General features: G+C 43.9%; 1 protein-coding gene across 6 annotated transcripts in view; it reads right to left on the bottom strand.

The window, feature by feature from the left end:
* The window catches only part of TENM4 (teneurin transmembrane protein 4), a 546329-nt gene that overhangs the window by 135279 nt on the left and 386977 nt on the right, over nucleotides 1-24073 (bottom strand). For 4 of the 6 annotated variants that reach the window (XM_030558332.1, XM_030558336.1, XM_030558342.1 and 1 more), the window contains exons 13-15: nucleotides 16833-17018; nucleotides 10612-10638; nucleotides 3929-4075 (exon numbers count right to left, since the gene is read on the bottom strand). In XM_030558332.1, coding sequence (XP_030414192.1) covers nucleotides 3929-4075; nucleotides 10612-10638; nucleotides 16833-17018 — 360 coding nt within the window. The remainder of the gene's footprint in view (nucleotides 1-3928; nucleotides 4076-10611; nucleotides 10639-16832; nucleotides 17019-24073) is intronic. The other 2 variants (XM_030558355.1, XM_030558350.1) reach the window with 1 other exon arrangement.

A 24073-nucleotide genomic window follows, 5' to 3' on the forward strand; every position in this document is an offset into this window, starting at 1 on the left:
CACTGAAATGTAACTGAAAGCAGGATTAGACCCACTGTGTTAAAACAGTACTGCCAGGCCAGCCCAATGACACATTTTTCTTGGGATTTTTCCTGGCAATATCATTGTTCTAAATGGGACAGGTTTCAGAGCAGTAGCTGTGTTAGTCTGTACCGCACGTTCTCTGTATGTATAAATATCTTCTTGCTGTATGTTCCATTCTATGCATCCGATGAAATGGGGCTGTAGCCCACGAACGCTTATGCTCAAATAAATTTGTTAGTCTCTAAGGTGCCACAAGTGCTCCTGGTCTTTTTCCTAAACGGGACAAAGATTCTCTTTCACTGGGAGCATCTCTTACTCCTGCCATCGCTTGTCACTGCTTCTCTGGTGCCGAACAGCCTTCCCCTTTACTGAAGAGTTTCTGTTACCTGTCTCCCAGGGAGTTGGACTTCCCCAGGACCTGAAGACATTTTTTTCACTCCAGCTCTCATTACAGTAAGGAATTTCCAGTGGCAGTGTTCTGCATGGTACCACTGCATTAGAATGAGCTGAATGGTGAACTCAGGCAGAGTGAAACACCACTTACTGTGAACAGGAGTCACAATTCTCATGAGAGAAACTTCTGCATATACAGAAGCTCTTCTGGGAACAAAAGGGTGAAATTAAAAAAAAAAACCATTTAGATGCCTAATTCCCATTGATTTCAATGGGAGTTAGGCACAAAATATCTTCAAAAATATGATCCAAACTGACTCTTGGTTTAAACACATGCACAGATGAATATTTAAAGGCTAGACTGAAATTAGCCCTCTACTGGCATGTGAGGAAAGGTGGAAATAAACCATTCTAGTCCTTGCACCCCAAGAGAACATAAGCCATACTGGGTCAGACCAATGGTCCATCTAGCCCAGTATCCTGACTTCTGACAGTGGCCAATGCCAGGTGCTTCAGAGGGAATAAACAGGCAATTATTGAGTGATCCTTCCCCTGTCATCCACTCCCAATTTCTGGCAATTAGAGGCTAGGGACACATCCCTGACCAGCTTGGTTAATAGCTGTAGATGGACCTATCCTCCAGGAACTTATCTAATTCTTTTTTTAACCCAGTTATAGTTTTGGCCTTCACAACATCCCCTGGCAATGAGTTCCACAGGTTGACTGTGTGTAGTGTGAAGTATTACTTCATGTTGTTCGTTTTAAACCTGCTGCCTATTAATTTAATTGGGTGACCTCTGGTTTTTGTGTTATGTGAAGGGGTAAATAATACTTCTTTATTCACTTTCTCCACATCATTCATGATAATATAGACCTCTATCATATCCCGCCTTCGTCAACTCTTTTCCAAGCTGAAAAGTCCCAGTCTTTTTAATCTCGCATCATACGGAAGTTGTTCCATACTCCTAATCATTTTTGTCCTTCTTTTACCCTTTCCAATTCTAATACACCTCTACCTCGATATAACACTGTCCTTGGGAGCCAAAAAATCTTACCGCGTTATAGGTGAAACCATGTTATATTGAACTTGCTTTGATCCACTGGAGTGTGCAGCCCCGCCCCGCCCCCCGGAGTGCTGCTTTACCGCGTTATATCCAAATTTGTGTTATATTGGGTGGCGTTATATCGAGGTAGCAGTGTATATCTTTTTTGAGATGGGGCAACCAGATCTGCACGCAGTATTCAGGGTGTGAGTGTACCATGGATTCGTATAGTGGCATTATGATATTTTTGTCTTATCTATCCCTGTCCTAATGGTTCCTAACATTCTGTTTGCTTGACTGCTGCTTCACATTGAGTGGATGTTGTCAGAGAACTATCCACCAGTGACTCCAAGATCTCTGTCTTGAGAGGTAACAGCTAACTTAGACTCCATCCTTTTATATGTATAGTTGGGATTATGTTTTCCAATGTACATTACTTTGCATTTATCAACACTGAATTTCATCTGCCATTTTGTTGCCCAGTTTTGTGAGGTCCCTTTGTAACTCTTCGCAGTCCGCTTTGGATTTAACAATCTCAAGTAGTTTTTTACAGTCTGTAAATTTTGCTGTCTCATGTTTTACCCCTTTTCCCGGATCATTTATGAGCATTAATGCTATCTTTCCTGTAGGAGACAGGGCTCTGGCACCCCTACACTCTGGGTGCCAGCGCATTGTGCTCCCTGAAAGGGTGAAGCAGGGGCCACTCTGGCCCACGCTCCTGCAGTGCTTTTGGGGGCCAATCTGATTGCCTAACGCACAATATACCCCTGGTAGATCCCACAGGGGTGGTGCAGGTCTCACTGCTGCTGATCGGAACTGCAGAGCACCAAGCCTTTAGCGTGAGCGACTGAACACCTTTTCCCAGTTATCTTGCTGTACAGAGCAGAAGCTGATTTTTCAAGTAACAAGTTTAAAGACCATGGGTCAGATCTATCACTCCAGCTGCTTTGCACCATCCCAGCAATGTAGCAGGAAAGCTGGCAGATCTAGCACCGAGGATCTCCCTGCATGGGGCCACTGTCATAGTGTCTACGCCACCCTCTCTCCTGACTCTTGATGCAGGGGGTGTCTTCAAGCTAGTGATCTCCAGCTGTCCACAGGATGAGGGACGGCACTTATCACAGGATAAACACAGCACTCACCTTTTGCTTCTCCAGTCTACATCTGTTGCCTTGTTCGCTGACAAGGTAATCAACAGTTCCTTTGAAATGGATAACCTAATGAGTCACCACATAAGAAGTGAACACCTCAGACCATGGAATCTCTGACTATATCCCCACAGAGCCAGAGTCTGATCACAGTCTTTTTGATGTTATGTTTATGGGCTCCATTTGCTCTGGGCTGGATTACCTCAGATTTTTTTTGCCCTCTCTCCAAGAAATGACAGGTTTTTTTCACAGAAGCTAGGATTATGCTTGGATATATTTACCATATTTTTACACATGTGGTGTGGCGAACTTTATTGGTGCCTTGTGTCAGCTGTAAATAGAAAGAACTAATACAGTGGTATTTGGTTTCACCAGCGGGAATAAGCGGCCTTTGTTCTACAGCTTGTACTCTTTGTATGGGGCTCTGGGTTGTCCCCTCCCCCAACATCTTTCTAAGGGGACAATTTGGTCCACTTGCCCTGCCAGATGTACAAAGGCATTTTAAATATGCAATCAGAAGCCCGGTCCCTGTGAAGTCAATAATCACAAGGTTGGCCTTTTGAAAAAAAAACCGTACGGTTCTTGTTAATACGATAAAACAAGACACGTGCAAAACGCAGTCTGCATTTCACAGTCTGGGTCCTGGCCCAGACTGTGGTTAACAGAGCTTTTTGCTTAGTGACAACAAAACAAATTATGCAGTCTCCCTTATGCCTCAAATTTAATATCTCATCTCCAGCCCTCTAATTCAAACCTTCACACTGTTCCAAGGTTTCCTTTGTAATGAGATAACTCTGAACATTAACTCTGCATTACGCTGAGCTATTATTCTCATGCCTGACTCATTATGTATAGAACTGGAATCAATAAAACGTGGAGTGAGAGGGACTGGGTGGTTTGGGGATCAGCTAGTTAAGCCTCTAGGTTGCGGCTTCACATCCATTCCAGGTGAGTAAGGACCCTTGGTGGCAGTCTCAGGAGAGAGGCCAGGTTTCAAACAGACAGGGAAACTCACCCCTCTGTGTCATGGCTCGGCACAAAGGTGGAGTGGGGTGGAGGGAAGCCTGCACTGCCACTGACTGTGCTGCGCCTATTCTGAGGATACACAAACCTCAGACCCCTGCACCCAATTAATTCAATTTAAATTCATATAAAATATGGCAAAATTAGTCTGGCAAAGTTCACTATCCATTCTCCATCAGCTGTCGAGAACAAGGATCTTCTGCACCCTAGAGTCCTCCCAGCTGGCTCTGGGCTTTGCTAAGAGAAACAGTGTAAGGCTCTGTGAAGCCTGATAAATCACATACACTTTCGTCCTACCTCCATCGTTGTCTTTTCCATCGCCGCATGCTGTCTCCATGGATGTATCACAGCCCGCTCCTCTCCAGCCCAGCTGGCAGACACAGTGCCAGCCATTCATGTCCAGAGTACATCTGCCATTGCCATTACACAGTCCAGGGCAACCCTCTGCAAAGCAAACAATCACACATTCTAATGCACTGGAAAGTGTTCGGAGGACTAGGGACATAGAAAGACAACCTGGAAATGTAGCTGGGGAACCTCTTAAAACAGCTTTTTTCTTTGCTTCTACTTATCTCTCCTCTCCCATTTAAAAGGTTTCCCGCTTCTTTTGCCATCTGGGATCAATGGGGACAGTAGAATAAGAGAAGGGATTCCATTCAAGCTTTGGTGACTACAAATCACGGCTCCCCACTTCTACCGCAATGCTGGATTTCTGGGGTGGGGATACAGTCTACTTTCCTGATTCTCTAGCAGCGCATGCAGCAATCCACCCTACGTTTTGGGTTGCCTTGCAAGAGCAGGGCTTGCAGTAACCCAAACTCCATGGCGGGTTAGAGTTCTCAGCACCGCCTGGGAGGCAGTGGGCTCTGGAAGGTACAGCCACGAACCTCAGTCTGGCAAGCTGGCACAGTGACTTGGTCAAGAACACACATGCCAGTAGCAGAGCCAGGAATAAACCTAGGCCTCCTGAGCCCCCCTTTAGTGTCCTCTCCAATGGGCCACACTGCCTCTACATATGTATGCATATATATATGTACAGATCTGTCTGTGAAGAGAGACTACACGATGGTGAGATGTACTGTGCAGAGTTTATCGACATGACTTTGGGATGATTGCATTGTTCCCAAGAGACAGGGCCATGAGTGAGTTATATAAGTCATCCCATACAAGTGCTGGTAGAGCATTCCTAGCACACCACACTCTCATGTACTCTGCACAGGTTCCAGAAGCGCCATTTCAGTTTGTAAGATCTGTTTTATAGAGACTTAAACACTTTTATTGAAACCATTTTTTCTGTCCATCTGCTTTCAAAGGCAGCTGCCTTACTTTGCCTGGGTCCAATTGAACAAGCAACAGAGGAGGCCAGGAAAACTCTTTAAAATGACCTTTTTATATTTACACACACACATGTAGTATGTCACTTCTTTAAAGTGTGTGTGTGTATGTTATTACAGGCAGAACTGGCAGCTCTGTCTATAGTCAAGACTGCTTGACATGTCCCATTATATAGCCTTGTCTTCAGCAGCTTGTAACTTTGCCAAACTTTAGACATTTGAGCTGAAATTTTCCATGCCCAATGTGTCTCAGACTGACTTTCTTTTTAAGTTTCAGCTAAAAAGGTTCAGCAATTTCCAAGAACAAGATTAGCAACAAAATATGTTGTTTGCCCACATAAAAAAAAAATCTTACTATAGTCTCATTGACAAACTCTAGTGTCCCCATGCTTTGGAGCACTGACTTGGAATTTGGCAGGGGGTCATCCTGGTGTCAGAGCTGTGGATTTTGCCGTCACCATGAAAATCTGCTCAAATTTGTCCAAGTTATAAGGCTCTAAGAAAAAAAAAACCACATTCTGCACATGCTCAGTTAAGTCCAGCAGCTAAATTTTCCAGAGATTCTGCCTCATTAAGCATGCTCCATCCCCCTTACAGCTGCTATGTATCAACCGGACTCCATATGCTGCATCCACCCACAGCAACTGCACGTGCTCCATCCTAAGAATGGAGAGGCAGAACAAGAATTTCCCTGCAGAAGGGGAGGGACCAATGCCGGGGGAGGAGGGGAGAGAGACAGTGAGTGAATGAGTGAGTGTGTGTGTGAGAGAGTGTGTTTGTGTGTGTGTGAGAGAGAGACAGAGAGAAAGAAAAGTGTCATAGGAAACGCTATGGGGAAATTAATAATTCTGTATTCAGTGCAGGGCTTGGATCCTGCACAGTAAACAACAAATGGGCCCACATACTGAATGATGAGGATAAAAAGAAATAGTGAATAACTGCTCATTCCGTGAACACAGTCTATCCTGTGCACTGAACGAGGCAGGGGTCCTGAAGAAAAAACATGTGATCATGTAATTAAACCTTAATTCTGTCATTTCTTTACTTCTGAGAGCTTGACTTTGCAACCTTAACATTCTTTTAACCATCTTTTGGATGTAATTTCCTACATGTTTATATATATATAAAACCTATTTTACATTAACTTGAATGGATTTTCATGGCTCCCACTGAACCTTGTTCAGTTGAATCCAAGGAAACCATGACAAGTGGCTTGGAAAGAAGATAGATAGAAAAATTCACCCCAGTAAAGTGTGTGTATGTGTGTGATATACACAATGTCAGTACTCTAAGGTATAGTATCTTGGGCCATTCCAGGGCCAGGAGCAAGTGCTATATGTTCCATTGGGAAGCTGGGAATCTCCCTTTCCCAGTGGGATAAATCTCCTCTTCCTAGCCCTGCCAAACTGTAACATTTCAGACACTAAGGTTGTGATGTTTTAACATACTGAAATGAGAGTGGAAGAGTGAATCCTCTCCATCCTGGGACACAGGTCAGGAGGGGAAATTTAGGGGTGAAGGAAGAAACATTTGTCTCTCAGTTTGGCTTAAAAAAGACCCAGCTGGGGCGGCTTCCCGGGACTCAGAAATCTGGAATGTTGGACTAGCACCCAGAGGAGAGAAATCCTACTTATTATGTATCTCTGCAGGGTATGATGTGGCTATGGTCACCACGCCATGGATATGAATACCCACAGTATTATGCATTCCACAATAGTTCTGCATGGTAAAGAACGCTACGAAATGACAACACAAGTGAACCTTTCCATAAAACCTATGTACTAAAGCCACAAGATAATCCGGTGTTTGAGAAGCACTTCCGACTATCAACAGTGCTGGAATATACATACGCTGTATACTCCCCTCAGATCCAGGCCACCGTGTTTTGCAAGCTCTGTGATCTCTGATGGCTGGTGCTTTTGCCTGCTAGTTTTTATTAATTGAAATTTGGGCGGGAGAGGGAATTTAAAAACTGAATGGGGCTTTAGGAAAAAAAAACCTTTAAGTACCTATTTCTGCTGTTCCTAAATCTGTGGAGATCTCACTGAGACAATGGGAGCTTTATCTGAGTACGTAGCGCAAGACTGGGTCCTATGTGGGTTTCTAAATGAAACCACTTGCAGATGTTGCTATAAAAACTGGTCTTAAGAGAAAAGGAGAGGCAGCTTTGCCCATCCATGGGGACTTCAAGCATACCATGCAAAAAGCAGCCTAGACCAGGAGTACCCTAGAAAAAAAGAGACTTGTTTCAACTAGACAAAAATGAATGTCATACTATCACAGGGATGTTCACCAGAACTAGCAAGAGATTACCCTGCCATTTGAAGATTGGTAGCCAGAATAACATCCTGTTAATGATCTGAAAAATTAAGGTCCCTAATTAGTCTTAATTATAAACTAAGTGTTGTTGGGACTTCCTTGAAGTAAAGCCTCATTGGCCTACAAAATTGGGCTTAAGGGATAAGACTTACTCAGGTTTGATCTTCAAATAGTGCCAGGAGAATTAATTTATTCTTTTCTTTGTCTTTCCTCTATCAGGCTGTAAAAAAGGCACTGATGCACCTCCTGATGTGTCTCACCAGACCTGGTGGAGTTCTGAATCCAGGTGGCCACAGCTGGACGAAACTCCGAGGAATGCAACCAGTAGTTGCAAACAAGAATAATAACTTTAAAGTTATCTAGAAAAGTTCTCTGTGCTCCAAGGGAAAGCAAATTATTAACAGATCTTTCCATACAATGAGAATATAGTAAAATGTTTTGAAAACCACTTAACCAATGGGCCAGCAGAGTGATCCTACTAAGAGAGGGATGAAGGAGCCCAAAATCAGATGGTTCCTAGTACATTAAGGCTTAATCTTACTTGTCTCACTCATACTAATCTCACTCACTCACCCATACTAACTGGGCAACTAAGGCAAGTAGGATTCAGCAAGCGACTGCCCAGGGAGCTGTGAATTCAGCATTTCTCAACTTGGGTGCATAGAGTTATGTACCAAAATAAGTGAACTGATTTTCAGAAGACCTGAATTCTCAACAAAATTCACTGACTTCAAAGGGAGATGTGGATGTGCCGCACCTTTGAATATCAGACCATTTATTTAGGGGCCTTACTATGGATTTAGGTGATTAACTTTTCAGATTAGAGTTATTCACCAGTAACCAGGTATGAATTATCCTGAGTAATATTATCTCTTCCAGTGTCATTTAGGATATAGGGAAACTCTCTCAAACAAGGAGAAATTTCCAAACAGAATGAACTTTTAGGGAGACCACTATTGATTTTGAAAACACAATTTTAGTCCGAAGGGCCCAATGCCAGTAATAAGATGAACTGATTTCAGTACAGCCATTTGTTAGTGAAGAGCTTCTTGGTTTTAACCATGCTGAAATTTGCTCCTGAAATTTGCTCTCCCGCTTTGAAACAAGAGGAGGCCTAGTCTAGAGCCTTGACTGACCCACTGGTTTACATCAAAACAGTAGGAAAGCCAGCAGTCAATCCTACTTGACCTCAGTAAGCCAGGACTGCTGGGGAGGGATTTCAACTAAGAACATAATAATTAAGAAAGCCAAAATGGCATGAGAAACGTAATTCTGAAAATTGCACACGGTGCATTTAGCCAAGTAAAAATAACATATGTTGAAAGATTCAGCTATTGCTAATCCTTCCAAAGGAAGGAATGCGATGTAAATGGCAAGTGAATGGTTTATTCATAATATGTTGCTTAACCCGTTACTCACTGCAAAAATCAGTAAGTACAATGTGCCTTTATTCCTAGCAATCAGAATCAGTTAAAAGGCTGTACAGAGCAAGAGGGTATATTTGAAGAAGATATTTTAAAAAATGGGACAGTGCAGGGGGCTACTCATTACCTCAGGTCCCTGAATCTCAAGGAGAGAGGCTCTGCAAGATGATTTTTCATCTTCTGTTACCCCTTGGTGCTTATCTGCTACCCTTTGATCCAGTCTTCTCCAGTGCAAATGGAGATGAAAGGAAGAGACCTCGAGAGTTTTTGAAATGCAAAGCACTGACACGTACAACATTAGCAAGAGGTTCTGATCACACCTAGTGCTGACCTATATATTCTTTTAAGAATGCCACCACTGCTACTCCATAAAGAAAGACAAGGAGTCCCGTTCCTTAATCTAACAAAGGCCCCTTATATTTCTTTTAGTTGAAAGCAAATGAAGAGTGTTTCGTTGACCCTTGCAATTAGAGAAATGAACTGTCGATAGTCAATCTAAAGCCATAGATTCAGGAACAGACACTGCACATGGGTGCTGCTCTCTCACGAAAGGACTAAACAGTTGTTGAAACTACTGACATTTCCTTATCATTAATATGTGGCTGGCCACTCAGAGACTTTCCCTATTTGTGGTTCTACTTGAACATGCACTTTAATATCAAATGAAGCAGGAACAGATGCCAGGTCATAAATTTATCTGGAGAAGTGCAGCTGTCAGGACCACCATGTTTTTTGTCACACACTTAAAAGCCTACAGACAGAGCCTTCATTTTAACCATTCACAGGACCAAAATTTTGGCAGGTTCTCCTCCATGAACCTCTAATGGTTGGTTACCATTTCTGATTGCTTAAAATCACAAAGGGTCTTGAAGTCTAAATTTAGTGGTAGAAAGAGCTTCCCTTGAGTTGTTTTTTTGTTTTTGTTTTGTTGTTTTAAATGGCAAACTGACTATTCTGTGTGGTATTAGTAGCCACCTAGAAGGACATTTGCGTCCAATTCAATCACATTTATTGTCCGTTTGTTATACTTATCTGGGAAATGTTCATTGTCTCGGCATCTTATATAGTTATTGCACATTTTGGGACCGCAGTCAATATTTCTAATTAAAAGTCAATTTGGCTGCTACCGCTACAATTTCATAAATTAAATCAGATAATGAATTGCAGCTCTGAGATAGGAACAACTGAGTGTTTTGAATATGGAAATTTGGTGTGAAAAACAATTGCACTGGTTTCCTAACAGTATCACTCTGTTTTCTTCTGATTGACACCAAGATAAGATCAGAATCAGGCCACAGACTTGTTTTACCAATAGAAACAGACATGTAGGGCCAGATACTCAGCTGGCGTAAATCAATACAACTCCATTAACTTTAATGGAATTTTACTAATTTACACAACTGGAGGATCTGGCCCAAAGACCATAGCATTTTCATATAAAGAAAAATATCTCCCCTTAAGCACCTCCGGGAAGATTTCTCACCTAAAGATCAAAACCTAGAGACTTCATACAGAAAACACACTCACCTGCTTGTTACCATATGGATCATATACATTTAATAAAACAAACGCTGCGTAGCGCACCTGCCGTATTGCAGACATGTTTTTTTTCCTCCTGACTTTGATTACCTGGCTGGGTGGGGTGGGGATGAGAGATGTTGTGGAGGGGAGGGAGAGAGGAAGGGAACACTGATATAATGTTAACACGAGATCACAGCATCTACAAAGGATGACGCTCCAAACACATTTCCTACCGAAATGACCGGAACATTCACCCTTCCAAGTATTAATGAAAGATTTGTGACAATGAGTAAAAGATGCAACCTCAAGACAGCATGTTCACGGTGCATATTTTTAAAAAAAACACAAAGACAACAGGAAAAAAGAGGAAGGAAGACCATACCTTTCACTACCTTATCCAGATAGTGAGCTTGGGAGATAAAAGACAGGACATTTAAGGTAGGATTGAATAAGTGCAGTACAGCTTACTATGAGATTGTGCAGGTGCAAACAAAGGCACAGGAAAGTTTGCTATGGTAGTAAAAGAAAAAACTTTTATTGTGGGGAAAGGAGAAAGAAGGAAAGGGTGGAACAAAACTATTCTCAATCAAAGAACTGAGGAAGGCTGTGTTCAGTCATCCATTTCATCTGGTTGCAGGGATTCAATAAGCTCAGCAAGAGAAACAGGCAGGTAAAAATAAATGGCAGAATATTGTAAGACTCTGATCGCTTGCAACAACCCACCTCTGCGATAGGAAAAACAGAGTCTTTCTAAAATTCTTCTACTTTGCCTAACAGTATCACATTTTCTTAACAAAAATGCCTTGTTCCCCTGTGGCCCTATTGGAACTGGAAAGTTTTTTACTTTTGGATCTCCTTCACGATAACATATTGCATTTATACAGCCCAAGATTTTCATTTGCTTTCGAAAATTAAACTAACTTCACCACAGCTCTGCAAGGAAGTCAAGTATTAATACACCGAATGTAAGGAGAGATAAAGTGAAGTACAGAGAGGTTGTGGAGGCATACAGGGCAGTCATGTGCCCAATTCTCATTGCAAGTCAACAGGAGTCGAGTGCCTTTGAAAACTGCTACCTAATCGGTCTGCCCAAGGTCACACAAGAAGTCAGTGGCAGAGGCAAAAACAGAAGACAGAAATCATGACTTGCAGCTCTCTGCTCTAGCCAGCAGACCACATTCCTCTTAACATCAGCTGACCTCTGTTTAAAAAAGATGCTTGGGGGAATTTTCTGCTTTTCTCTCTTTTGCTCCCTCCAATACTTTGCTCCCACACTGTTGTTAAGTAAGCGCTGTTAAATGTTATTTCTCCAGTTCCAGCACTATTTCTAAGCTCCCTGTGATCTTGCTCTCAGAGGAGTCCTTGCACCCTAAGGGGGAGTTTCTCATTTCAGATCAGTTCATGGAGACCACCCAAGTAGAGGGTCACAAACCTTTAGCAGGATTTCCCCCCCACACACACACTTTGAATCTAGAATCCTGTGAGTGTAGTGAGTTAGTGGAAGCACAAGCCCACTTTTGTAAGTGAGCTAAGAGGGCCTTAATTCTCAGAGTTAGACACCAATGGACTGAGGTTCACAAATCATTTCGACATAGAAGGATTGAATACATGCAGCACAGCTTTGCTTACAAGCAAAGATAGCTGAAGACGTCCAGGAATAGGCGATTCTGGTTTAAAAATTCAGAGCGGCCCAACATACAAAACCTTGGCCAAAGTTTTGCCTCACAGCTGAAATTTTCCGATGTGAAAATGTTTACAGGGGGAAAAAATTGAGGGAGTTGCCAGGCCTGCTGTACCAATTATTTGCAAATGTTACCTTTCAACTTAGATGGTTTGAAGAACAATGCAGCCTCATATGAAAATATCCCGTATGTGGCCTCAAACTTATGCCACACTAATAGATTCAGACATAAATATTTTCCCCTGAACTCATATCTTTCCCCTGCACGTGTCATTGGCTCACCTGTGGGCACTCCTCTGGAAAGGTGCAAAGGGACTCTGTACAACGGACATGCAGAATGAGCTTAGGAAAGGGTTTTGGCCTGCTCCTGTTCTGCCTTTCACCCGAGAAAATCAGGTACAGCGTCAACGAAGTCACTGGAGTTAAAGTGGTCTAACATAAATGTAAGTGAGAGGGCAGAATGCAGCCCTTATGTGCTTAGCAAGTAGCGATAACATGAGTTTATGCCATAGTAATACTGACAAAGGCCGTGTCAGCCCTTGAAGCTGACCCATTTTTGGAATCCAATGCCAATTACAATTCCCCACATTATCCATGGCCAACCTGTGTTTAAAGCTGATGCAGAAAGCATGCTGGAACGAGGAATCAAACACACTTGTGCAGTGGGTGCTGACCAGGGCTTGATCCTCTCTATGGAAAACATCACACTGTGTTCAGTCATGAGACTGGTTGTCAAACACAGCTCAGTTTCTACTGCAGATAGGGCCAAACACTCTACCATGCTCAGACATCTGAACACCTATAGTTCTGGTCTGACAGTAGCCTAGAACTTTTACCCCATAGAGAACAGAACCCTGGCTTAATGTGTCTTGTTTGGAGTCCAGCTACTCAAGTAGAAACTGAAAGGCACTGATTACAGCCCAGGCTATTCAGAGTGTGTGTGATTATTTATGCAACAGCATTGATGAAAGCCTAACCCAAAGGATAGATTTCTAAAAATTGCGAGTTTCTCTAGGACAGACAAAACAAGGCCTGATTGTGTCATTAGCAACAGCCCATGTTGGGAAGGATAACATGTTTGTCTGTCTAGATATGCATTGTGGCACCCATCACCATAAAATCTCACTGCTATGGAGGGACCATGCAGCATTCAGGTGGTCTCGGCCAAAATTATGGAGGGTAGCATGTGCTCCTTTTCCTTCCCACACTGCTTATCTCTGCTGGCTGGTACTGAGAAGGGACCATCTCCCCATCAGCTATGGAGAATCTAGAGTTGACTGTGGCACTACAGTCTTGTGTTCAGAGCCCACAGGGACTGTGTCTATACCTAACTCCAGTATAGGAGTGGCAACTGAGTGGAAGACTCCTCGTGCCTGCTCCTCCACATAGGGTGACCAGACAGTAAGTGTGAAAAATCGGGACACGAAGTGGTGGTGATGTAATAGGAGCCTATATAAGAAAAAGACCCAAAAAGCAGGACATCTGGTCACCCTACCTCCACATGTGCACCTAGGAAGGGTAATACACAATCTGCACCAAAGCCTCCAGTATCATGTACTTGTAAACAGCTTCACAGAGGAATTCACACAGAGGATGAAATTTGAGTCCCCTGTGTAAAGTCCAAGTAGGGTGACCAGATGTCCCGATTTTATAGGGACAGTCCCGATTTTTCGGTCTTTTTCTTATATAGGCTCCTATTACCCCACACCCTCTGTCCCAATTTTTCACATCTGCTGTCTGGCCACCCTAAGTCCCAGTTGCCTTTCCCTAGAACCTTTCCCTTTCATCACAGAGGCAGGATGCAGAGCAATCATAACACTCAAGTACTATAGCCAATAGGTGTGGTTCATTATACCTCTTATGCAAAGTTTGTGGCTAGGTTCCCATGGATCCATGCAATTTCTGGACTCACCAGCAACAACCTGGTCACACCATGTAGTCCACTCATGGATCACCCCTAATCAACCTATGGAGTGGCCCAATGCAGAGCCAAGCTACAATTTGGCCCTTTGGAGGCAGGGAGAGGGATTTCACCTTTAAACTCAGGTTCTGCTAGAAAGCCCAGTGGTCTCTGAGGCTGGCAGATGAGTGGTGGAGCCTAAGAAAACAAAATTTAATTGTTGCTACTTGGGCCAAAGGAAATGTTCTAATGTGGTGAAGACTCCACCAAGTGAGGGTTGCATTGTCTATGTTCCTTAGTTTCTGTTTTAAGAATTCAGAGTAAATAAATTAAGCAATTCTGCAGGATTTAAAGATCCCTGCAGTTATATAACCAACTTTACGTTCCACCCTCTTGCCTGAATGAAGGAAGGTTGCTGAATTAGGATGATGAACACAAGCTTCTGCATCAATTTCCTGGTTGGGAATTAACTGAGGTTACGCTAATGAAATCTCAGAACGTGAGCAATCAAGCTACTATACTTGGTAACGTAACTCTTTGTATGAGCAAACAAAATTAATCCACTGGGATCACAATTCCCTGGTAGCATGAGAAAGTACTTCCTATTCCTTCCTTCCCAGTGAACGAGGAAATAAAAGGAGTTCTTACTCTCATACGTGCACAACAGGAAATGGAAGGAGAAACTTCCTTTCCTTGTATCATCCATTTCTACCACTGTTACCCGCACACATGGCGATACCATTAAAGAATTACTTCAGCAATGGGGTTTTATGCTTCTCATCGCTAATGCAGGCTGGGCAACAACACAGACATATACGGGATTACTGTCAACAGAACAAGTTGCCATGCAGGGAAATTACACAAGGACAAGGGGAATGCTTACCACACACTTAATGTAATTCCAAGTCAATGTCCTTTCATCTGTGCCAATATTACTAGCTTATTACTCCTTCACACGCCATTCAGCTTCCTTGGATATTTATGACTTTGTCAAATCTCCTTTATATTCTATACAATTACCAATGAATATTCTGTAGGAAATATGGTTTAGAGCCTCAGAGGCATGAGAGTATGTACAAATTTGTTGTTAAACCACAGTGTCTGGAGGGTGGGCGGCGGCAGGAAACTGAATTACTTCTGCACTCAAAATAAGGGATGGTTCCTAAAGCCCAGACAGCACTGCAATGGGAATGTAGTACTGTATGAAAGTACAGAGGGTGCCATTAAAATCTCGATGCTTGCTGCATTGCGGTGTTTGCCTTTGCCATGATAATGTAGACTCCCTATTCTAAGAATGAGGAGTGCTGCAAAAAATATGGTCACTTTAATGAGTGTGAAAGGTAAAACCCGTTTGAAAGCAATCTTGGGATGTCAGCTGCAGAATGAAATATCACACATATTCTTTGTATTACTACGAAGAAATCTGTATTTTGTTTTTACATCAGCATTAATAGAATGAGATCCACTGTATGAACTGGATACTCTTGTGTATGAATATAGCCCAAATCAAATTCTCCTCTGGATTTAGGACAGTTCCCTAAATGTTAGTATTTTCCCCAAGGATAATGATGAATTTTTGTTGCTATCCATCACCTCAAAGTCTACAGTCTGGTGAACAGAGTGCCGCAAATAGAACTATGAAACAATATTACACAACTGTGGTGTCCCAATTAACACGATTGCTTTCCTATCAGTTTAAAGTCATTTGTGAGAGGGATTTTCACCCATTGGTAATGGGAACAGCTGAAGCTGTTAGATACACGGAAGAGAAAACAGAATGTAATTTCTAATGAGTGGAGGGGAGTATTTGAGTGCCAGACATTTTTCATTAGGGATGTTTGTGAAGACTATAATGTGGTAGAGGGACATTAGCCAGAACTGATCCACAAACATGGTTTGTTGCATTATCCTATTGCTGGAATTAAAGTATTTGTGATTATGCTTTAGTTACTGACTATCTTTGCACGTGTGAATGGTGCCCAGGCTCATAACTTGAATGCTTAGCTATGTTGACAAATGAATTTAAGAATAACTGATAAAAAACAGAGGGCCAAATTCTGCACTTAGTGACACTAGTGTAAATCTACAGTGACTTCTTGGGTGTCAGCTGAGCTACGCCAGATCCACGCTGGTATCACTGAGACCCATTAGTGAATTCTAAGTGTAGGCTGGATACTACTAATGTTAGTGATCGTGTGACGTAGACAGGTTGTGTAGGCAATGCCACTGAACTGGGATCAAATGGGCAATGTTGTGATACCCAGTGAGAAGAAAAGACAAGGTGCAGAAGGGAGTAAACTTAACTCAGATGAAGAGGCAGCGTAAATCTGAACCACATTATTAATGAGCACACAGATGTCTTAAGGCAGGGACAGTGCCACTTTCTATAATGTTAAGCACATCGATGGCACCTTATAAATAATAACGATCTGTGCGCCACAAGTTCAGAGCTTAAGGTAATGCCAGATGCATTAGATGTACGAAGATGGTGAGAAAGAAAAGTGAGATGACTAGAGAGACAGTGAGGCAGAGAGAGAATTAGCAAGATAGCTTTGAAAATCAGCGATACATTTTCTGAATATAATTCTCTGTGTCACTGATATATTGTGCAAATAATGGAGTGAGCCAGGGTAACAGAAACTTAAAACCGGCTGCATGTTTCTGAATAAGCTGATATCACAGTACAGAGGAGTCTTGGAGGCCAACGAAAAGACCTTTTACAAGAGTCAGAAGTGGGGCATTTTCCGAAGCCTCTAAGCAAAGTTTGAAAGCTAGTGCCTGAGAGATCAAACACTCTATATGTATATTTCTCCTCTGATAGTGAAAATATATACATTTAACCAGGTCATCACCAAATGAAAGGACATTTTGTCTTGTTCCCACATGAAAATGTATGATGTCAGAACTTGAAATCCAAGAACAAAGGTGCTCATGCTACACTAAGTCACATAGATTCAATTCAGCATGCTTCTTTTCTCCCCCGTCCTCCTCAATTATTCTTTTAAAAGTATTTTCCCCCTACCAATAGTGCAGTGCTCTCCGTTCCAGCCCGGGCTGCATTCACATTTGCCATCCCGACATGTCCCGTGCTCATTGCAGCGTGGGTGACACGCTCGCTGATCACAGGCTGCGCCCATCCATCCCTCCTCACAGCGGCAGGTGCCTCCGACACAGATGCCATGTCCTCCGCAATCCGCTGCACAAATCTCTGTGGGAGAGGAGAAGAGAGGGGGCAGGGGGAGAAATCCAGAATGTTATTGTTAACAAAGCAGCCACACTTCACTACCTCGCCTTATGGGGAATGAAAGGAATTCCTGCCGCTCATAACACTAATCCTTTCTGACAATAAGAATCTAATAAGTAGATTAGAAAAAAGAGACAGACATGGATTGCAGAGGTCTGCTGCGATTGATCCTCCTCTTTGCTTTCGAATTCTATCACATTACTCAAGCTTTTGTGCTGACCACATCCAAAGGTGAAGGCTCTTCCAAAAAACGGAACAAAAGTCAAATTTAATTAAAAACTGGTTAAGTGTGAAAACAATGCACCGATAAATCACTATGATACAGTTAAGCGTAGGCAAAGTCTATTTGCAGTTTGTTATTCCATGATTCTGGGGCTGTGATTCATTAAATCACCTCTTTTATTTTTGGTTAACATTAATAAAGAGCATTTTTATGTAGGTTTTCTCTGTGGGGGAAGCCAGGACTCGGTTTTACCACTCCTTCATTAAAAATCCACTTCCAGGCACTGAGGGGCCTATACTCTTATCTGATGAGATTTATGGTCTCCTGCTTGTGGGGCTGCTATGAGTCCTCAACTCTCCCTGATGTCACTGGAAGCTGAGGATGCTCAATGCCTTGGCACTCCTGGTAGGATCAGCCCCTGCAGGCCTTATCTGTAGATGTATTAGGTGCCCACAGCTCTCACTGACTCTGGCGAGACTGTGGGGTGCTTGGTATCTCTGAAAATCTGGCCCTAAAATCCCAAAACCTGCCCCTTTCACCTACATCTTATTTTATTATTGGTCTGGGGGAAAAGGGCTGTAGAAGGCCAGACACCCATGACACAGACGGTAAGCACCTATTTCTGCTATTACCATATTACAGGAAAACAATCAAACAAACCCCAAAGTGGCATTACACGGCAGATGAAATGAAATGCATCCATTGCTGCTTCACCAGATTCTGGACTGGTCAACTGACTTCTTACCTTCGATCTGTGTAACACAAACCTAATGACACTCTCCCCCTTTCAAGACACACGTGAGTTCAAATCCCTCGACTTCTTCTCAGGCTAACAACTCCCTCTATTCCCTGGCAGTTCTGTACAGTACATATGAATGGGGCGGAATCTGCCTAGAGGTTCAGTATTTAACGCCTCCTCCCCCCCTTAGCTGCCATCCGTTTCTAGAGACACGACTCTCTCTGCTATAACCCTCGCGGGGTGGAGAGGAAGGAGGGCATAGGGAGAGGGGACAGGAATATTTTTCCTTTCAGCGCGCCCTTGCAGAGCTGGGCAGAATTCTAACCAAGTACTTGACAGGCAGGGCAGTGACTAACGCACCAGTTAGCATGCCACAGCTGAGCACAGAAGGGTCAGCTTGCTCGGGGTGCTATGAGGCCCCCGCAGCCCTAGGAATGTATGCTGCTAGCAGGCACTAGGAACTGTGCATGACACTCTCATGTTATGGTGCGGTAAGGTGCTCTGCAGAGCACATTTCCCTCCCACTGTCCATACCATCCTGTTACTTCCCACCAGGATGGCTTCAATCTCTCCCCTTCTGTGTGCCTCCGTATATTACACTGGTCTACAATTTTTGAGAAGTCGTCTGCTTCAGAGATAAAATGTGCTATTTATTATGTATTTTGATGTGCTGAATTCAAATATGACAATTAAAACAACTGATTGGCTACTGTTTCTAAGATATTTAAGTTTTTACATTTTATGTCGATGTATATTGTGTAGATAGTAGAGTTTTAATCATAAATTGTAAACCTAGGTCTTTTCATGTGTTTATGGTTGCTTTACATGATAATATTTCACCTGTCCTGTTTATGTAACACTTTAAAAATCAGCAAAAGGGTTATATAAATAAAATTGATTATGAAACAAAAAGCAAAAAACTCTTATGTATATAGTTTAGTCCTATTCAGTGTCTATTCGGCGCTTCTTGGCTTGTCTCTTGTATTCATTAAATGAAGCATCTCTTGTCACTGTCCAGCAGTAGTCTGCAAGCATTGATGGGCTCCATTTGCCCTGATAGCCTGCCAGGAGATTCCACTGCTGTAGTCTGGAGCCCAACAGCTCTGCCTTACTCTTGGGTAGTTCCAAATCCCTGACAAGGTCATTCAGTTCACCTTGTGTTAGGAGGTGTGGTTCAGAGGAGGAGGATGGGAGAAAATGTGGGTCCTGTGACATTGATGGTTCAGGACCAGAAGTTTCATCCTCTTCCTCATCTGACTGAAGTGAGAATGATTCTGGTGCATCAGGAACCGGCAGTCCTTCTCCGTGGGGTACTGGGTATATAGCTGATGGAATGTTTGGATAATGCACAGTCCACTTTTTCTTCTTTGACACACCTTTCCCAACTGGAGGCACCATGCAGAAGTAACAATTGCTGGGATGATCTGTTGGCTCTCTCCAAATCATTGGCACTGCAAAAGGCATAGATTTCCTTTTCCTGTTCAACCACCGGCGAAGATTTGTTGCACAAGTGTTGCAGCATATGTGTGGGGCCCACCTCTTGTCCTGATCTCCAATTTTGCAGCCAAAAGAAAGGTGATAGGCTTTCTTAACCATAGTGGTTATACTGTGCTTTTGTGATGCAAAAATGACTTCACCACAAACATAGCAGAAGTTATCTGCACTGTTGACACAAGTACAAGGCATCTCCGCTCACTTTGGCTAAACAGAAATGCGTCCCTTTGCAAAATCAAACACTGACAAATAAGAGAGCAGACACTGTATGATTTCTAGAGCTGATATAGGGCAATTTGTTCAGCAGAGTGATGTAAGCTTTGTTATGATTGCATCATCCATGACTTCTAGGAATAACATGATGCAATTCATATCATGTATGATGCAATACCAGCTTCAGATCGCATCATTCATTGTTTTGCCGAAAAAGCAAGTACTGTCCAAACCCAGTCATAGATTTATTCATAGATCCAGTCAAAGATGTATTTTAGTCATTTCTGGTTTAAACTGAGATCCCTTCCCTTTATAACTCACTTATCCTCCGCCATTCCCAAGTCAAGGGTCGTATATACTGACCCAATAGCATATCTTGAAAACTAGAGCCAATCAACAATTTTAAGCATCATTTTCGTTCTCAGTGACCCAGAATTAGTAAAGTTGGACTACATTTATTTCAGAAGCATTTTGGCTGTAGAGCAGTGTTAGGGGCAGGATCTAGCCCTAGAAGTTTGTGGGCGAGGAAGGGGTTGGTATTATATGAGCCATTTGCTTCAGGTCACTGACTGCACATAAAAAATTCAGGCCTACTCAGCCTGCATTAACATCACGCCTGACTGAAATTCAGCCTTATACAAGCTTGCCTTAGTCTTTTTCAAATTAATACTGCCAATGACAGGGATCTTCAGACTTACAGAGACTTTGAGGTGCTTCTGCTATGCTTGGTGGGGCCGCTGTATTCATTTTGATTTGGAGAGGGAGATTTGGCGTGTTCATAAAGCCAGTCAGCAGGGGTTTTACGACCTTACAATTAAACGGACTCTTTCCTTCAAGGCACTCAAAGCTCTTTACAGAGAGTAATTACTGTAAGAAATAACAATACTTAGCCCTTGTAGAACACACCTCATTCTCAAAATGCCTTATAAACTTTCCAGCTGCTTGCCACACACTACAGTTTATGTGTTTGTAATCATTTCATAAGAACATAAGTATACAAGAACGGCCATACTAGGTCAGACCAATGGTTCATCGAGGCCACTATCCTGTCTTCTGACAGTGGCCAGTGCCAGATACTTCAGAGGGAATGAAAAGAGCACAGCAATTTATCGAGTGATCCACCTAGGGTTGCCAGTTTTGGCTGGATGTATTTCTGGAAGTTTGTAGCATGACCTAATTTTAAATTAAATATTAAGCTTTAATTCCTGGAGACTCCAGGTCAATCCTGGAGAGTTGGAAACCCTAGATCCACCCCTTCTCCTCCAGCCAATTCCCTTCATTTCAGTCACTCACAGCTCGTTGAACTCTTTCTGCTGAATCATGCAGACTTCAATTTCTAATAATGTACTTTGGCTACAATTTTCAGAAGCACCGAAGTGGCTCATGACCTTAAGTGTCATTTTCAAAAGTGACTTAGTGCCAGATTTTCAAAAGTATTTAGGAGCCTAATGATGCAGATAGGTGGCCAGTGGTGCTTAGGTGCCTTTGAAAACCACACCAGGAGCCTATCTGTATCTTTAGGTGCATAAATACCTTTAAGATCTGGACCTCAGGAGCCAGTGGAACACAGGCTCCAAAGTGCCAAAGGCCCAGATTTTTAAAGGTTTGTAGGTTCCTGAGTCACTTATGTGTTTTTGAAAGTTTTACCCTTTGCGTCTCGAATTAACAAATTGATTCTCTCAACTTCCATGTGGGATTGTGAGTAATGTCACACCACTGTGCACACTGGGAAAATGAGGCACAGACAGTAAAGTGGCGCACCTCAGAGAAGCAGGATAGCTGGGAACAGAACCCAGCAATCCTTATTTCCTGCCCCCTGCTCTCATCAGCAGACAACACAGCAATGGAACTAGGCCTATTGGGGTATCATGTGATTGCACTAGATGTTCAAATGAACGAACGTCGGAGTCCAGCTGAGCACCTGCACTGGAAAAAGTTGGCTCTCCTTGGCTGACCTGTGAGACAATAAAGTCTGGGAGAAAATAGAGGAAAAACGAAGCAATTTATGGCAAAGAGCCCTCAACCAGAGGAGGAGAAATGCCTTGAGACTGAAGAAGTTCAAGATTTTTTTCATTTAAGTCCAGGATAAGAAGGCGATGTCACATGAGCCTCTGCTGCTTTTCCCCATGGCTTAGCGAAAGGGTTGCTCCATTCCTGGGTTGAAATGACTCATCTGATTATTAAAATTCCCCTGGGCTCCATCCTACAAGGGGCTGAGCACTCTTTACTGCCGCTGATGTCCTAGGGATGGATGGCCTAGTGGATAGGGTCTGGGATAAGGCCTCAGGAGGTTCAATTCCTGGCTTGGCAACAGATGATGGGCATGCTGCTTTCTCCCTCTGTACCTAGGGTTGCCAGGTGCCTGGTTTTCTACCAGAACACCTGGTTGAAAAGGCACCCTGGCAGCTCCAATAAGCACTGCTGACCGAGCTGTTAAAAGTCTGGCTGGAGCTGCTGCAGGGCTAAGGCAGACTAGTCCCTACCTCTCCTGGCACTGTGCTGCACCTGGGAAGTGGCCAGCAGGTCCGGCTCCTAGGTGGTGGTGGTGGTTGGAGGGGGGGGCGGCACGGGGCTCTATGCACTGCCCCCCCTCCCCCCGAGCACTGGCTCCACACTTCTATTGGCTGGGAACCACGGCCAATGTAAGCTTGGAGGGGGGCAGTGCCTGTGGGTAAGAGCAGTGTGCGGAGCCATCAGGTCCCCCTAACTAGGAGCCAGATCTGCTCAACGCTTCAGGGGCGCAGCTTGAAGCCAGCACAGGCAGGAAGCGTGTCTTAGCCCAGCCGTGCTGCTGACTGGGAGCTGCCTGAGGTAACCCCGAGCCCCAGCCCTGAGTCCCCTGCCCCAAACCTGGAGCCCCCTCTCATACCCTGAACCCCTCATCCTCAGCCACACCCCAAAGCCTGCACCCCCAACCTAGAACCCGTACTGTCTCCTGTACCCCAACCCCCGCCTCAACCCGCAGCCCCCTCTTACCCTCCCCCCAGCTTGGAGCCCCACCCCCCAACCCGCAGCCCCACCCCCCAGCTTGAAGCACCCTCCTGCACCCCACACCCTTCATCCCTGGCCTTACCCCAGAGCCTGCATCCCCATTCCAGAGTCCATACCCTCCCACGCCCCAACCCCCTGCCTCAACTTGCAGCCCCCCCCACATTCCAAATCCCTTGGCCCCACCCTCTAGCCTGGAGCCTCCTCCTGCACCCCAAACCCTCATCCCAAACCCCACCACAGAGCCCTCACCACAACTCCCTGTCCCAGCCTGGAGCCCCTTCCCACACCCTGAACCCCTCATTTCCGGCCCCACCTTGGAGCACACAATCCCAGTTAGAGCCCTCACCCCCTCCCACACCCCAACCTGCTGCCCCAGCCCAGTGAAAATGAGTGAGGCTGGAGGAGAGTAAGCCACTGAGGGAGGGATAATGTAGTGAGCAGAGGCGTGGCCTCGGGGAAGAGTGGGACTAGGGTATTTGGCATTGTGCAATTAGAAAGTTGGCAACCCTACCTGTACCTAGGTTCCTGACCTGTAAAAGGGGGACAACATCTCCCTAGCTCATAGGGATGTTGTGAGGATAAAATCCGTTAACAGGTTCAGAGACTCATAGATTTTAAGGCCAGAAGGGACCACCCTGATCCTCTAGTCTAGCCTCCTTCTTCACATTGCACCGATAGAACCTCCCCCACCCACTCCAGTTACAGGCCCATAACCTCTGGATGAGTTACCAAAGCCCTCAAACCTCGATCTAAAGACTTCAAGTTACAGAGAATCCACCTTTACTCTACTTCAAACCAGCAAGGGACTCATGCCGCACGCTGCAGAGGAAGGTGAAGTGCTCAAATGCTATGGTGATAGAATGCCAGTTAAGTACCCAGAGAGAGAGAGAATCAGCATCTTATAGGACTCAGTCTTTTGTTACTGCAATGAGTATATAAACATCCGCACAACAATGATACTTAGCCCATATATTGAGCCTACTATCCAAGCATCTCAAAACACTAACAAATGTCAGTGGGCTACATTCTGACGAAGTGGGTATTCACCCACAAAAGCTCATGCTCTAATATGTCTGCTGGTCTATAAGGTGCCACAGGACTCTTTGCTGCTTTTACAGATCCAGACTAACACGGATACCCCTCTGATACTTTACATTCTGATGACATTCCTGTGTGGGGTGAGCAGGCATCATCTTCATTTTCACAGACAAGGAAAATGAGACAAAGGGGGCTAAATGACTTGATCATGGACATACAAGAAATCGGTAGCAGAGACGGAAAGAGACCCCCGGATCGCCTGACTCTATCCTGTACTCTATCCACAAGACTGGGAGAAAGGAACCATTAGCAGGTCATATT

This window comes from Gopherus evgoodei, chromosome 1, assembly GCF_007399415.2.
Source record: "Gopherus evgoodei ecotype Sinaloan lineage chromosome 1, rGopEvg1_v1.p, whole genome shotgun sequence".
NCBI classification, from domain to species: Eukaryota; Metazoa; Chordata; order Testudines; family Testudinidae; genus Gopherus; species Gopherus evgoodei.